This window comes from Haliotis rubra, unplaced genomic scaffold (assembly GCF_003918875.1).
Source record: "Haliotis rubra isolate DU_JTF1 unplaced genomic scaffold, ASM391887v1 Scf9, whole genome shotgun sequence".
Classification (NCBI taxonomy): Eukaryota; Metazoa; Mollusca; class Gastropoda; order Lepetellida; family Haliotidae; genus Haliotis; species Haliotis rubra.
In genome coordinates this window covers 735,110-750,545 of record NW_025767634.1, presented here as the reverse complement: position 1 = coordinate 750,545, position 15,436 = coordinate 735,110, and the positions used below count along the sequence as shown (strand labels likewise).

Sequence of the window (15,436 nt, the reverse complement as noted above, 5' to 3'; positions counted from 1 at the left end):
TACCGTCAATTGGATGTTTGTGTTCTGTGTCTGGTTTCTGTTACAATTTTCCGAATCAACGCGGTGAATAAATGAAGCCAAATCGTTTTAGAAAACTGGCTTCTGAATTGCCTCATGAACCCATGCATCCTTTAATTTGATATTCATCGTCCAAAAATTATCAAATCATGGCGTACTATAAAAGAATGAGTTTAGTTGCTTGTAGCTATATTCCAGCAACATCTCGGTGGGGGATACCAGAAACATTGTACCCATGTGAGGAATCGAACCAGGCTCTTCGGCGTGACGAGCGAACGCTTTAACCACTAGGCTACCCCACCGCCCCGCAAAATAAAAGAACCGACTTTAATGAGATTTCAACTATATCTTCGAGGATGATGGTTCAAAATGCTTATGCATTCTACCTGCCTGAGACATGTAACCAGTAGGCTACCTTTCGTAGAAAATGCAACATTTTCGCAACAGATTTCTGGGTTATGCGTTTCTTTTTTGGAATAGTATATATGGCGGCGGTTTGTATATCATCCAGTCTGGACCAGACAATCCAGTGATCAATTGCATGAGGATCGATATACGCAATTGCGATGCGATGCCATGAGTGAAACAAGTCAGTGTGCCTGGCCACCCGAACCCCACTGCTCGCTCACAATAGTTCCGCATGAAGAATACCAACTGTGCATCAATGCAAATAGTGGCTGCTGCTGTGATCATGTAAAATGCCCATAATACATATAAATTGTATTTGTCGGAATTTCCGTCTCTTCTACATCATCAGCGTTAAGAAATTCTGTCAAATGGGTAACTAAACCGTTATATACATTTATTCAATTAAATCAATCTATAATGTTTAGACATTCTTCGGTCTAGAAGAAAGAACAGTATTTCGAGTTTTGTGCTTAAAAGACATAAGAAAGCAATCACAGTTATCATATATATACGTTTTAACGTCCAACTATGATTGCGACGCTTGACACATAACCAGAAACATGGCCAAAGGTAAACACAACAGTGTTGTGAAGTTCCTTCAAAGCAGCGACAGGGACGTTATATTCGTACACCTCCCACAACGTCGTTTCAAAACCTTGGCTAGCTGCGTCAGACAGGAACAGGAATGACGTCAGAACATGGCCGTTTATGGAAACCGTGCGGGGTTTAGTTGAGGAAGACCTGTCCTTGACACTAACAGCAACTCTAAGACGCGCCATTTTGATGTTGCCAAGGTACGGAATGCCAACCTGGGTGTTTACGGTGTTGTTTTGGATCGGCACGACCACCGCTGCCCCGTAATACTTAACTTCATTTATCGTCTGCGCATTCCCAAAATTATAGCCTGATTTGAAGCTGTAGAAGCAGCTTGATTCCGGTTCCAGAAGGATCTGATTGTGACTGATGTGGACGGTCTTGTTGGGCTGGAATACTGCTACGTTGTTGGGAAGTTTCCGATAGAAGCAGGTTGAAGTGGCAGATGCTGGTTTAAGCCAGTTATTAGGGAAGATGAGGTTGACTGTAGCTTGTGTCTTGTCGTAGTTGTGGAGGAGCACCGTCACCTCCCGGGTTGCAACGTTGGCGACAGCGTGTGAGGCTATCGTCTTCTCACTGCCGTCATGGGCGTTATCAACTCTCAGGAACTTCTGGTTGTCATGGAAACTCTTCCAAAACTTGAAGGCATCAGAAACTGTTCTCTCAGTGCCGTTACGTTCAAACAGGCTGGAATAAGCAAATGTACATCAGGATGTAATGCATCTTGTATTAAAACAATTGCCTATTTGAATTTTGCATTCCCAACTGGCGATTGGATGAATATAATATAAGTATTTAGCAATACCGTATGTTCATTACAATTGGTCAAGCGTCGCGACACCACACCGTCATCCTTATAAAGCATTACTCCCGTGCACCAAAAGAAAGAGGCGAGTTACTCGAAGTAATTGTTGATAAATTAGGATTTTCCCGCAGACTGTCAAAGGAAAATATATACCAAACGGAGTAAGAAAATATGTTGGGTTTTACCTGCAATTATCTGATTAGCCTAATGTCACCAGGGGTCAGTGAGTGAGTGAGTTTGGTTTTACGCCGCTTTTAGCAATATTCCAGCAATATCACGGCGGGGAACACCAGAAATAGGTTTCACACATTACACCCATGTGGGGAATCGAACCCCGGGCCTTCGGCGTGACAAGCGGACGCTTAAACCACTAGGCTACCCAATCGCCCCTCACCAGGTGTCAGTTTACTTAGGGAAGAACAATGTCATAATGTTGACACAGACCATGTATGGTGTTTACGTACCTAAGGCAGAATTCTACTCATTGTTAATTATGAAAGTATAATGCCCCCGAGAAAACGAAGGGTGTAAGATCTATTCCTTGGCGAGGGCCTTACAGCATTGTCAGGGGCAGATAACCCATAATTGTACTCAACAATGAAACAGTGTTATGTCATATGGCTTTAACTAACCAAATAGCATTGAGAATTCTAAAATATCGGAACGTTGTTAGACTCGTTGTACCCTCATATGAAACCTGTTTAGAGTGACCATAGAAAATACACACCCACCTGTGATTGATGCTTGCTTGTCCTTTTAAGTCCGTGTAGGATATAAGGAATACAATAGCTGAGTAAATAACGTCCCTGTAGCCCAGGTAGGTGAACATATGAGCATTGTGCTGGTAGACGTATGCCCAGTCAGCAAAGGTGCTTGGTTTCTGGTCATTTATACCAATGATCAACGTGAGACCATACTCACTGATGACTAACGGCACATCCTTCCCGGTTTTAACGTGTGCATAGTTCTCCACCAAGTCCATGAATGCCCCAAGCCTGGCGGGGTTGCTGCCGTAAAAGTTGTACCTGCCGCCGGCAACCTTAAGGTGACTGTAGTCATGTAAGGAGAAGAAGTCCAAGTCGGTGAGGGTCAAGTTCATGAAGTCGGCCAGACGTTTCCAAATCTTAAAGTCGTTCTTGTCCGAGTGGGAACTCGTCCCTGTGTTGGTCGGACCTCCCACCTTAAGAGCAGGAAACTTGGTTTTCAGCTTCTTTGCGACAGCCTGATGGTAGGCAATGACTGTGTCCCAGTGGAGATATTTGTAGTCAGCGCCCGGTTCGTTGTAGACCTCGAGTAGTGGTGGAAAGCCTCCAGCAGAACCGTTCACTGCTTCCATAAACAGAAGCATGAACTCGGAGGCGGCGTCCATGTTCTGGGGAAACTTGCCTCCGTAAGTTGTTTTCGGCATCCAGTCCGGCCAATACAAACCTGAGAAAAATCAATTAAGAGTGAATGCGTTGGACTGGAAGTTTGGAGATACTTTCAGTATTTTTAAGGGCGTATAAATGAATCCTGCTGATGGATGTTGGATCCTGGATGATGAAACAGTGGAGTAGTGACAGAACAATGATCTACCCACTTCGACGGTCAAACATAGTTATCACATCTTGAGTTGATGGTATAAAGCAATTGAAAATATCCATCTATACTTGTATATGTATGTGAGTGTTTTGTTGATGGTGACGTGAAACTACACATAGGCATTGATCACACATTTGGCTGCAACTGCTAGTGTTGTAGTTTCAAACTGGCAATAGAAATGTGAGTAAAACGACCTCCTTTAACTGATTTCGGTAACCTTGCTAAGGTTTGCTTCAAACTGGCAATAGAAAATGTGAGTAAAACGACCTCCTTTAACTGATTCCGGTAACCTTGCTAAGGTTTGCTTCAAGCTGGCAATAGAAAATGTGAGTATAACGTTTAACGACCTCCTTTAACTGATTCCGGACCTAACCTATAAGGTTTGCTTTCAAGCTGGCAATTGTGGAGTTCCTTTAACTGTAACCTTGCTAAGGTTGGCTTCAAGCTGGCAATAGAAAATGTAGAGTAAAACGCTTTGATTTCGGTAACCTTGCTAAGGTTTGCTTTGCTTGCTTTGCTTTCTGTTTAACGCCGCACTCAGCATTATTCCAGCCATATGGCGACCTTCTGTAAATAATCGCGTCTGGACCAGAGAATCCAGTGATCAACAGCATGAGCATCGATCTGCGCAATTGGGATGAGGTGACACATGTCAACCAAGTCAGCGAATCTGACCATCCGATCCTGTTAGTCGGTTCTTTCGACAAGCATGGGTTGACCAATTCTAATTCTGATCCGGATGTTCACCTCACTAAGCATCACAAAGAAAAGATCAAAGAGGATGTTTAGTGTCACGCTGTTTTGATAAGTAAATGTTAATCAGGGATGTTGATAATGAAACAAGGTTCTGTTACAGGAGACTCGATGTGTAAGCATGTATCAGTTCATATATAAGCCATACTTCTCACCATTGAATGAAATGACTCTGTAAGGGCTACGGCCATATTTGTTGATGTTGTGGATGTACTTCTGTGATATGGCATCCCGTCGGTCCCAGAAGTATGTAGGATCGGGGTAACCAGGGCGTTTAGGATCCTCTGTGCACTGGGCAATGAAATGAAACAGGTATCCCATGTTCGAAATGGCATTGGTGCTGACATTTGTAAAACAGGTAAAATAGAGAGGAGAGGGCAAATAAGTCATTGTTATGACACACCAGTCTCAGGCCCACAATATAAAATGATGAATGCAATGCCCAACAGCGAGGATCTAGTTCAAAGATCGAAAGTTGTTTTGTTTTCTTCCGTGGTCAGGTGGATACAGCGTTTGCCGAGACAGAGAGCGAAGGTCAGTAGTTCCGTCTACGGCAGCGTCATACGGATACGAGACCGACATATTATCATTCCGTGGGGAGCTTGGATACAATTGGAGTCAGTATGTTGTCCTCTTGGTGAGGGTATCCCAGTTACACTACCAGCATGAAGGTCATCTCATACGAGACCGCACATGTAAAACTGGTCAGAGCAACACTCACGCACGTAGCCATATACAGAAAGATTGTGATTTAACAATTTTAAGGCTTTGCATTTGAACGGTATATCTAATCACATTTAACATCATGCGTTCTCACGGTGCGACTTGTAGTGACAACATGTCGCATACGACATGTAGTTTGATCGTAGTAGGCATTATAATACCATATACGACATTTAAGCACCATCTACGTATGATATCATATACGTACATTTAAGCACCATCTACGTATATCATGTACGTAATTTTAAGTATCATCTACGTATGATATCATATACGTACATTTAAGTATCAACAACGTGAATGAAATTATCCTGTAGTAGATGAGGGGCGGTAGGGTAGCCTAGTGGTTAAAGCGTTCACTCGTCACGCCGAAGACCCGATTCGATTCCCCACATGGATACAATGTGTGAAGCCCATTTCTGCTGTTCCCCACCGCGATATTGCTATTATATTCCTAAAAGCGGCGTAAAACTCACTCACTCACTCCAGCGTCTTACTCGACTGGTGGTTCCCACTCAAGCAGTAAGTGCTTATGACAACAATATGTACCTTTCGAAAGATATCCCGACCTTTGTCTGCACCGACCCATCTCCCGCTGTGAGTTCCAATGTCAACGTTGGGCTGAAGGGTTTTATCCATGTCCAAACCGTTATGGCCTGACCAGCGGCCAGCCTCAAACTTCACCCTTCCTGCTTGGGAGTAGAACTGGGGATAGATGGTCACGGGGATAGCACTGCCTGCTGTGCCAACCATCAGCAGCAAGCCCAGACACATCAACATGGTGGAAACCATTATGTAAATGTGATCGCCATTTCAGAGATAAGCTAAGCCCTACCTCCGTCTCCGCATACGGACTTGGGCTGGAATGATACTTTGTCTTATCTTACTTAAATATAAGTCAGTCGTTCACTTGAAAAATACAGGGGAGTGGATAATAGTACATGTCAAAATAGGGAACAGTGGACAGATAGGTATGTCACTATCTGCTTTCAAGGTGACGAGAACTATTTCTTGTTGATAAGTGTAGGATGTGTGGAAAAACTTAGATTGTATGATTGTCCTTGATCCTGACAGGGATTCATGCGTGATGCCAACAGCTGTGTTTGGTCTGTTTAGTCTGTGTCACATCTGTCGCCACGTGTACAGCCTTATCTGATCCTTCTGTGACTCTCTGATAGGACCAGATTAGTACATGCATGTGGCACGCCTGTCCTGACTATTTAGGTCACATGACTGAGCCCTTGCAGGAATAATAACAAAAATACGCGTGCAAGTTCGTGACCTGTAGTTACTAAGAACCGTTTTGTGTTGGAGGCTGGTAAAATTAAGGTACCATTGAAGGTTCACTCATTTCGTCATTTTTGTATCTAACGTGAACTTTTGTAATATTCAATATGTACATACAATTACCTAGTGCACAGGCCACACTCTGTATGGCGTTGCCAGCCTTGGTGCCGTTGTACAAAGCGATCTTAGGCTAAGGTTGCTTTGTACAACAGCACCCTGGTCATATCGAAAAACAACTCTGGGAAAAACATTTCGAACGAGCTACACATTGACGTTATACCCTGTGCTCCCGGAAACAATTCTCTTATTGAAGAATGGAGAAGTTAAACTATCTCTGTTGTTAAACCATATATTCCTCATAAAGTAAAATCATCTTAATGTCAAAAACCTATAGGTTCTCCCAAACACTGGCTTGTTTTGTTTGCTTACATATTTACACTTCACTGGCAAGGAAGCACTGCAAATATACCAAATCATTGTGCACATGTTGTACTATTGGCCTTTAGGCCACATGTATACGAATAAACCTGTCTAACTGTTATTGGCAACCCCCAGACACTTATTGGTGCCACTGCCAGGCTGAGGTCGCATCACATGTATATATATCTTTGTGATTTTTATGTACATACTTTGTTCAGGAATATGTATAAATGAAAAGTTTGTTGGTGGTTTTGTGGTGCTTAGTAAATACATAGTTTATTGAATACAGCTAGGAAAAGGTATTGTATTAAAAACGCTCCGTCACACATCAAGAGCATTCTCTCTAAGTTAACTTAAGTCTACAGTAAGAATTGTGACGTAGTCGGACTTACGACAGGTAAAATGGCGGACAAGTGCCAGCATGTTGAAGAAACAATTCGACAGTGAGTATAAATCAACTGTCAGTATAACCATCTGTTTCCATGTAAACAGTGTTCTCTGAACCTTCAGTAACTCTCTGTAGTAAGCGATAACCTTCCTTGACTATAGACAAATTCACTGTCGATTCCCACAAGTTGTTTGCGATGCATTCCATTTGTTGGAGGAAGAATATTCATTCGAGCAGTTGATTGTTAATTCACGCAGAACACGGAGATTTCACAGTGGGAGGGAGCTTTTTCGGTAAAGAGAGACAACTCGATAAGAGTTTTCTTGCACTGATCTAATTTAATGGTTTTGTCGTCTGTTGAATACATGGTGGTTGGACACGGGTGTGGTTTAATGTGCTGCGCAGTGACGGTTTCTCTCTTATTCGGGTCCGTTACCTACGAACGAAACTGATAAAACCTCTTCTATTGGAATTGAGTTACATTTCGTTGATTGTCAAAGGGAAGTAACTGTACATGTCTTTTCTATTTGCGAAACAGACTTACCTCCCGTTGGGACAAGGGGTATAACCCGTAGTTTGCTATACGCAGTTAGCTCCCTTTGATTGAAGACACATGCCGTGTGCGAAGTTTCACAGGAGATACTGCGCGGAGACAAGGGAAGGGAGTTAATTCTTATATGGACGTAATTCACACTCCGGCACAGTGATGATTTAACATAACATCATACTTGCTGGCTTGCCGCATGGAACTCTGGGTAGGAGAGTGGACGTAATTATCTCCCTTTGACCATAGACAAAACCGTTTCCGACATCCACGTGACCCTTTGAGATATTTCTGTGTGCCAATTCTTTGCATGGACGAAAAGGTATCACACGAAAGAGGAAGAATATCCAAACGAGCACACAACTGAAGGAAAGGTTCAATTACGATTAAATTCTTAAAGTTCAAGGTTTCAGCGCCAGGGTCTGCAGGATAGTTCTTTAACACCCTGGAGGGGTGAAACTTCTCAGAAGCCAATGAATTCTTTTAGTTTGACATCTCAGAAAAAGCTGATTTTTAACGGTCTCGTTATAAACAGATCTTTCACTCCCATACAATACCTCTCTGAGTAAGATCTGTGGACAACTCAGGAGGTGGTCTCTTCAGCTAAAGGGGCGGTGTGGTAGCCTAGTGGTTGAAGCGTTCGCTAGTCACGACGTAGACCCGATTTCCCACATGGGTAAAATGTGTGAAGCCCATTTCTTGGGTCCCCCGTCGTGATACTGCTGGAATATTGCGAAACGCGGCGTAAAATCATACTCACTCTTCAGCTAAAATTCATCAAAGGCCAGTCAGCTTCGACGCGTCTAAATTCTGCGATTAAGCTCAGCATTTGTTCTCTCATATCTGATTTCCGCATCTCGAAACGAACTTAATCGCTTGTTCTACTGGCGTATAATGTGGATACTTTCATCACCCTGTCGCACCTAGGCTCAGTGGCATCAGAAGCCACAAGAGCGTACCGTCAATTGGATGTTTGTGTTCTTTGTATGGTTTCTGTTACAATTTTGTCGAATCAACGCGGTATAGTATATATGGCGGCGGTTTGAATATCATCCAGTCTGGACCAGACAATTCAGTGATCAATTGCATGAGGATCGATCTACGCAATTGCGATGCGATGCCATGAGTCAAACAAGTCAGTGTGCCTGACCACCCGAACCCCACTGCTCGCTCACAATAGTACCGCATGAAGAATACCAACTGTGTATCAATGCAAATAGTGGCTGTTGCTGTGATCATGTAAAATACCCATAATACCTATAATTTGTATGTGTCAGGATGTCCGTCTCTTTCTACATCATCAGCGTTAAGTCTAACACACAACCAATGGGTAACTAAACCGTTATATACATTTATTCAATTAAATCAATCTATAATGTTTAGAAATTCTATACGGTCTAGAAGAAAGAACAGCATTTCGAGTTGTGTGCTTAAAAGACATAAGAAAGCAATCACAGTTCTCATATATACGTTTTAACGACCAACTATGATTGCGACGCTTGACACATAACCAGAAATATGGCCAAAGGTAAACACAACAGTGTTGTGATGTTCCTTCAAAGCAGCGACAGGGACGTTATATTCGTACACCTCCCACAACGTCGTTTCAAAACCTTGGCTAGCTGCGTCAGACAGGAACAGGTATGACGTCAGAACATGGCCGTTTATGGAAACCGTGCGGGGTTTAGTTGAGGAAGACCTGTCCTTGACACTAACAGCAACTCTAAGACGCGCCATTTTGATGTTGCCAAGGTACGGAATGCCAACCTGGGTGTTTACGGTGTTGTTTTGGATCGGCACGACCACCGCTGCCCCGTAATACTTAACTTCATTTATCGTCTGCGCATTCCCAAAATTATAGCCTGATTTGAAGCTGTAGAAGCAGCTTGATTCCGGTTCCAGAAGGATCTGATTGTGACTGATGTGGACGGTCTTGTTGGGCTGGAATACTGCTACGTTGTTGGGAAGTTTCCGATAGAAGCAGGTTGAAGTGGCAGATGATGGTTTAAGCCAGTTATTAGGGAAGATGAGGTTGACTGTAGCTTGTGCCTTGTCGTAGTTGTGGAGGAGCACCGTCACCTCCCGGGTTGCAACGTTGGCGACAGCGTGTGAGGCTATCGTCTTCTCACTGCCGTCATGGGCGTTATCAACTCTCAGGAACTTCTGGTTGTCATGGAAACTCTTCCAAAACTTGAAGGCATCAGAAACTGTTCTCTCAGTGCCGTTACGTTCAAACAGGCTGGAATAAGCAAATGTACATCAGGATGTAATGCATCTTGTATTAAAACAATTGCCTATTTGAATTTTGCATTCCCAACTGGCGATTGGATGAATATAATATAAGTATTTAGCAATACCGTATGTTCATTACAATTTGTCAAGCGTCGCGACATCACACCGTCATTCTTAAAAAGTAATTGTTGATAAATTAGGATTTTCCCGCAGACTGTCAAAGGAAAATATATACCAAACGGAGTAAGAAAATATGTTGCGTTTTACCTGCAATTATCTGATTAGCCTAATGTCACCAGGGGTCAGTGAGTGAGTGAGTTTGGTTTTACGCCGCTTTTAGCAATATTCAAGCAATATCACGGCGGGGGACACCAGAAATGGGCTTCACACATTACACCCATGTGAGGAATCGACCCGGGCCTTCGGCGTGACGAGCGGACGCTTTAACCACTAGGCTACCCAATCGCCCCTCACCAGGTGTCAGTTTACTTAGGGAAGAACAATGTCATAATGTTGACACAGACCATGTATGGTGCTTACGTCCCTAAAGCAGAATTCTACTCATTGTTAATTATGAGAGTATAATGCCCCCGAGAAAACGAAGGGTGTAAGATCTATACTTTGGCGAGGGCCTTACAGCATTGTCAGGGGCAGATAACCCGTAATTGTACTCAACAATGAAACAGTGTTATGTCATATGGCTTTAACTAACCAAATAGCATTGAGAATTCTAAAATATCGGAACCTTGTTATAGACTCGTATACCCTCATATGAAACCTGTTTAGAGTGACCATAGAAAATACACACCCACCTGTAATTGATGCTTGCTTGTCCTTTTAAGTCCGTGTAGGATATAAGGAATGCAATAGCTGAGTCAATAACGTCCCTGTAGCCCAGGTAGGTGAACATATGAGCATTGTGCTGGTAGACGTATGCCCAGTCAGCAAAGGTGCTTGGTTTCTGGTCATTTATACCAATGATCAACGTGAGACCATACTCACTGATGACTAACGGCACATCCTTTCCGCTTTTAACGTGTGCATAGTTCTCCACCAAGTCCATGAATGCCCCAAGCCTGGCGGGGTTGCTGCCGTAAAAGTTGTACCTGCCGCCAGCAACCTTGAGGTGACTGTAGTCATGTAAGGAGAAGAAGTCCAAGTCGGTGAGGGACAAGTTCATGAAGTCGGCCAGACGTTTCCAAATCTTAAAGTCGTCCTTGTCCGAGTGGGAACTCGTCCCTGTGTTGGTCGGACCTCCCACCTTAAGAGCAGGGAACTTGGTTTTCAGCTTCTTTGCGACAGCCTGATGGTAGGCAATGACTGTGTCCCAGTGGAGATATTTGTAGTCAGCGCCCGGTTCGTTGTAGACCTCGAGTAGTGGTGGAAAGCCTCCAGCAGAACCGTTCACTGCTTCCATAAACAGAAGCATGAACTCGGAGGCGGCGTCCATGTTCTGGGGAAACTTGCCTCCGTAAGTTGTTTTCGGCATCCAGTCCGGCCAATACAAACCTGAGAAAAATCAATTAAGAGTGAATGCGTTGGACTGGAAGTTTGGAGATACTTTCAGTAATTTAAGGGCGTATAAATGAATCCTTCTGATGGATGTTGGATCCTGGATGATGAAACAGTGGAGTAGTGACAGAACAATGATCTACCCATCTTGACGGTCAAACATAGTTATCACATCTTGAGTTGATGGTATATAGCAATTGAAAATATGCATCTATACTTGTATATGTATGTGAGTGTTCTGTTGATGGTGACATGAAACTACACATAGGCATTGATCACACATTTGCCTGCAACTGCTAGTGTTGTAGTTTTAAACTGGCAATAGAATATGTGAGTAAAACGACCTCCTTTAACTGATTCCGGTAACCTTGCTAAGGTTTGCTTTGATTGCTTTGCTTTCTGTTTAAAGCCTCACTCAGCAATATTCCAGCTATATGGCGACCTTCTGTAAATAATCGCGTCTGGACCAGAGAATCCAGTGATCAACAGCATGAGCATCGATCTGCGCAATTGGGATGAGGTGACACATGTCAACCAAGTCAGCAAATCTGACCATCCGATCCTGTTAGTCGCTTCTTCCGACAAGCATGGGTTGACCAATTCTGACCCGGATCTTCACCTCACTAAGCATCACAAAGAAAAGATCAAAGAGGATGTTTAGTGTCACGCTGTTTTGATAAGTAAATGTTAATCAGGGAAGTTAATAATGAAACAAGGTTCTGTAACAGGGGACTCGATGTGTAAGCATGTATTAGGTCATATATAGCCATACTTCTCACCATTGAATGAAATGACTCTGTAAGGGCTACGGCCATATTTGTTGATGTTGTGGATGTACTTCTGTGATATGGCATCCCGTCGGACCCAGAAGTATGTAGGATCGGGGTAACCAGGGCGTTTAGGATCCTCTGTGCACTGGACAATGAAATGAAACAGTTTTCCCATGTTCGAAATGGCATTGGTGCTGGCATTTGTCAACATTTTAGCCATACTTAGTCAAGACGTAAATAATTCAATGTCTATATTTCAGTAATGGAGTCTCAGGCCCACAATATAAATGATGAATGCAATAGGCACAGCAGCCATTTCAAACAAAACGAAAGAGTTTTGTTTTATACTGTTTGGAACAGAATGTCACTAAAACAGATTATAGCTAAAATACATGGAATTATCATGAAACGGCCCTCCCATTATCAAAATTTTGCGGGCCGCTGCAAATGATATTGGACAGCTCAACCTTAACGACGGGCCACTATCAGTTCTGTTGTCAAGTGACGTCATACTTGGTGCGTGGGCTTACGGTTCATTCGACATTAATTGGCTTTCGACTGGCAGATATTCTGGGTCAAACAAGTCAAAACAACCCGAATTCCCGCTTTAAATAGCAGTAATAATGGCTTTCATGTTGGTGCTAACCTTAACAATTGCACTATTAAGGCTGTTGATGGACCAAAACCGAACACTGACATAGTTTGACATGTTGCAGGCTATGGTCTTGTCAAAGGCCAAGGTCGAATATCGTCACTTTCTGTTGTGACGTCACTTGAATTGTTCGATGACGTAATTGCATTCGGACAGTCAACCCCGTCAGAAGTTGATTTGGGTAAACTTACAGTCAAATTCCTTCATTGTTTCCTTTTTCTTTTCAACACAAATTCCATGTAGTTTAGCAATAATAACGGTAATGCTATTTTTGAGGACATTATCATTTGCAGAAGCCCTCGGTCTTTTCAACTGCCCTCCTTCGTCGGGCAGTTAATGGAAGACCTCGGGCTTCTGCAAATGATAATGCCCTCAAAAATAGCATTACCCTTATATTAACATGAGAGGAGAGAGCGAAGAGTCATTGTGCTGACAAACCAGGCCAAAAAACCCCAAAAAACAATCACGGTTTGAAAATTGTGCTTGGAAACCAAAATCATTACGAATGGGGGCCCAACTTTCGAGGATCAAGTTCAAGGTCAGTTGTTCCTCTTGGTGAGGTGCATACAGCGTCTGCCCAGACAGCGGAAGGTCAGTGGCATACGAGACCGACATGTAGTTACTCCGTCTGGAGCTCGATATTATGGGAGTCAGTATGTTGTGTCTGAATGGGGTACCCTTGTTAAACTGCTACATGGTATCTCGGTGTGCTAACACTGTGATAAAACCGGCACTGGCCCAGACAAGCACTCACGCACGTAGCCATATACAGAAAGATTGTGATTTAACAATTTTAAGGCGTCGCATTTGAACGGTATATCTAATCACATTTAACATCATGCGCGAACAGGATTGAAAGTGTGTAAAGGTGCGTTACTTGTAGTAACAACGTGTAGCATACGACGTGTAGTTTGATCGTATCCTAGGCGGATTATAATATCATATACGTACATTTAAGCACCATCTACGTATGATATCATATACGCAAATTTAAGTATCAACTACGTAAATGAAATGATCCTTTAGTAGATGAGGGGCGGTGGGGTAGCCTAGTGGTTAAAGCGTTCGCTGAGCCAGATTCGATTCCCCACATGGGTACAATGTGTGAAGCCCATTTCTGGTGTCCCCCGCTGCGACATTGCTAGTATATTCCTAAAAGCGGCGTAAAACTCACTCACTCACTCCAGCGTCTTAGTCGGTCGCGGTTCCCACTCAAGCAGTAAGTGCTTATGACAACAATACGTACCTTTTGAAAGATCTCCTGACCTCTGTCTGCACTGATCCATCTCCCGCTGTGAGTTCCAATGTCAACGTTGGGCTGAAGGTATTTATCGATGTCCACACCGTTATGGCCTGACCAGCGCCCAGTCTCAAACTTCACCCTTCCTGCTTGGGAGTAGAACTGGGGATAGATGGTCACAGGGATAGCACTGCCTGCTGTGCCAACCATCAGCAGCAAGCCCAGACCCATCAACATGGTGGAAACCATTATGTAATGTCCAGAGCTGATCGCATGAAACCTTTCCATGTCAGAGATAAGCTAAGCCCTACCTCCGTCTACGCATACGGAATTGGGCTGGAATGATACTTTGTCTTATCTTACTTAAATACAAGTCACTCGTTCACTTGAAAAGTACAGGGGAATGGATAATAGTACATGTCAAAATAGGGAACAGTGGACAGATAGGTATGTCACTATCTGCTTTCAAGGTGACGAGAACTATTTCTTGTTGATAAGTGTAGGATGTGTGGAAAAACTTAGATTGTATGATTGTCCTTGATCCTGACAGGGATTCATGCGTCATGCCAACAGTTGTGTTTGGTCTGTTTAGTCTGTGTCACATCTGTCTCCACCTGTACAGCGTTATCTGATCCTTCTGTGACTCTCTGATAGGACGAGATTAGTACATGCATGTGGCACGCTTGTCCTGACTATTTAGGTCACATGACGGAGCCCTTGCAAGAATAATAACAAAAATACGCGTGCAAGTTCGTGACCTGTAGTTACGAAGAACCTTTTGTGTTGGAGGCTGGTAAAAACTAAGGTACCATTGAAGGTTCACTCATTTCGTCATTTTGGTATCTAACGTGAATTATTGTAATATTCAATATGTACATACAAGTAAACAGAGAAATCAAATGGATACCCGTTTCGTCTCTTCGATACAGATAGCAAAAGTAATATGTGTTTTTGCTGGATTTAGGCCGTTTGACCAGTAATTCCACGTGTCCTATCTTGCTGTAGGGGATATCACAATCCGACGGTGAAATGCCTAGCCCGAGGATTGTTACGGCAGACGAAATATGATAATCAGGATGAACCTGTTACAAAGATAAGAAGAAACCTTCTTGTATCATATTTGCACAGAATGCCCATCAGGCCTTCTGGTTCAATGTCAGGATGAAATATCACTATGCCACAAGTAACGTTTCTCCTTAAACCCGTGAAGACCCGGGTTAGTATTGATCTTCAGTAACCCATGCGTGTCGTAAGAGGCGCCCAATGAGATCGGGTGGTCAGGCTCGCTGACTTAGTTGACACGTGTCATCGTATCCCAGTTGTGTAGACCTAAACAACATCGTGATGTGTATTGTTACGAGTTGATTTCCAAGTTGAAACGTCAAGTTAACCCAGAAATCTGTACCAACAAACTACAACAACAAAAACAAAGAACCTTGAGACAGTTCACAATTGTAATGTTAAATCAACTAGGATTGGATATGTTTTATCCAGCACTTTTCGTACAAC

At 43.2% G+C, this 15,436-nt stretch overlaps 1 protein-coding gene across 2 annotated transcripts; it reads right to left on the bottom strand.

Annotated features, from left to right (window-relative positions):
• Nucleotides 1-865: 865 nt before the first annotated feature.
• Nucleotides 866-14,254, bottom strand: LOC124263829 (beta-porphyranase A-like). 2 transcript variants are annotated; one of them, XM_046698554.1, is made up of 4 exons: nt 13,934-14,254; nt 4,315-4,450; nt 2,557-3,253; nt 866-1,707 (listed from the first exon to the last, which is right to left on the bottom strand). In XM_046698554.1, exons 1-4 carry the CDS (start codon nt 14,213-14,215, stop codon nt 942-944), a joined length of 1,881 nt encoding a protein of 626 aa, XP_046554510.1. In that variant the 5' UTR covers nt 14,216-14,254; the 3' UTR covers nt 866-941. The 2 variants fall into 2 exon arrangements, with proteins under 2 accessions (XP_046554510.1, XP_046554509.1); XM_046698553.1 differs by lacking the exons at nt 866-1,707; nt 2,557-3,253; nt 4,315-4,450 and adding exons at nt 8,773-9,760; nt 10,566-11,262; nt 12,045-12,180.
• Between the last annotated feature and the right edge of the window lie 1,182 nt (nt 14,255-15,436).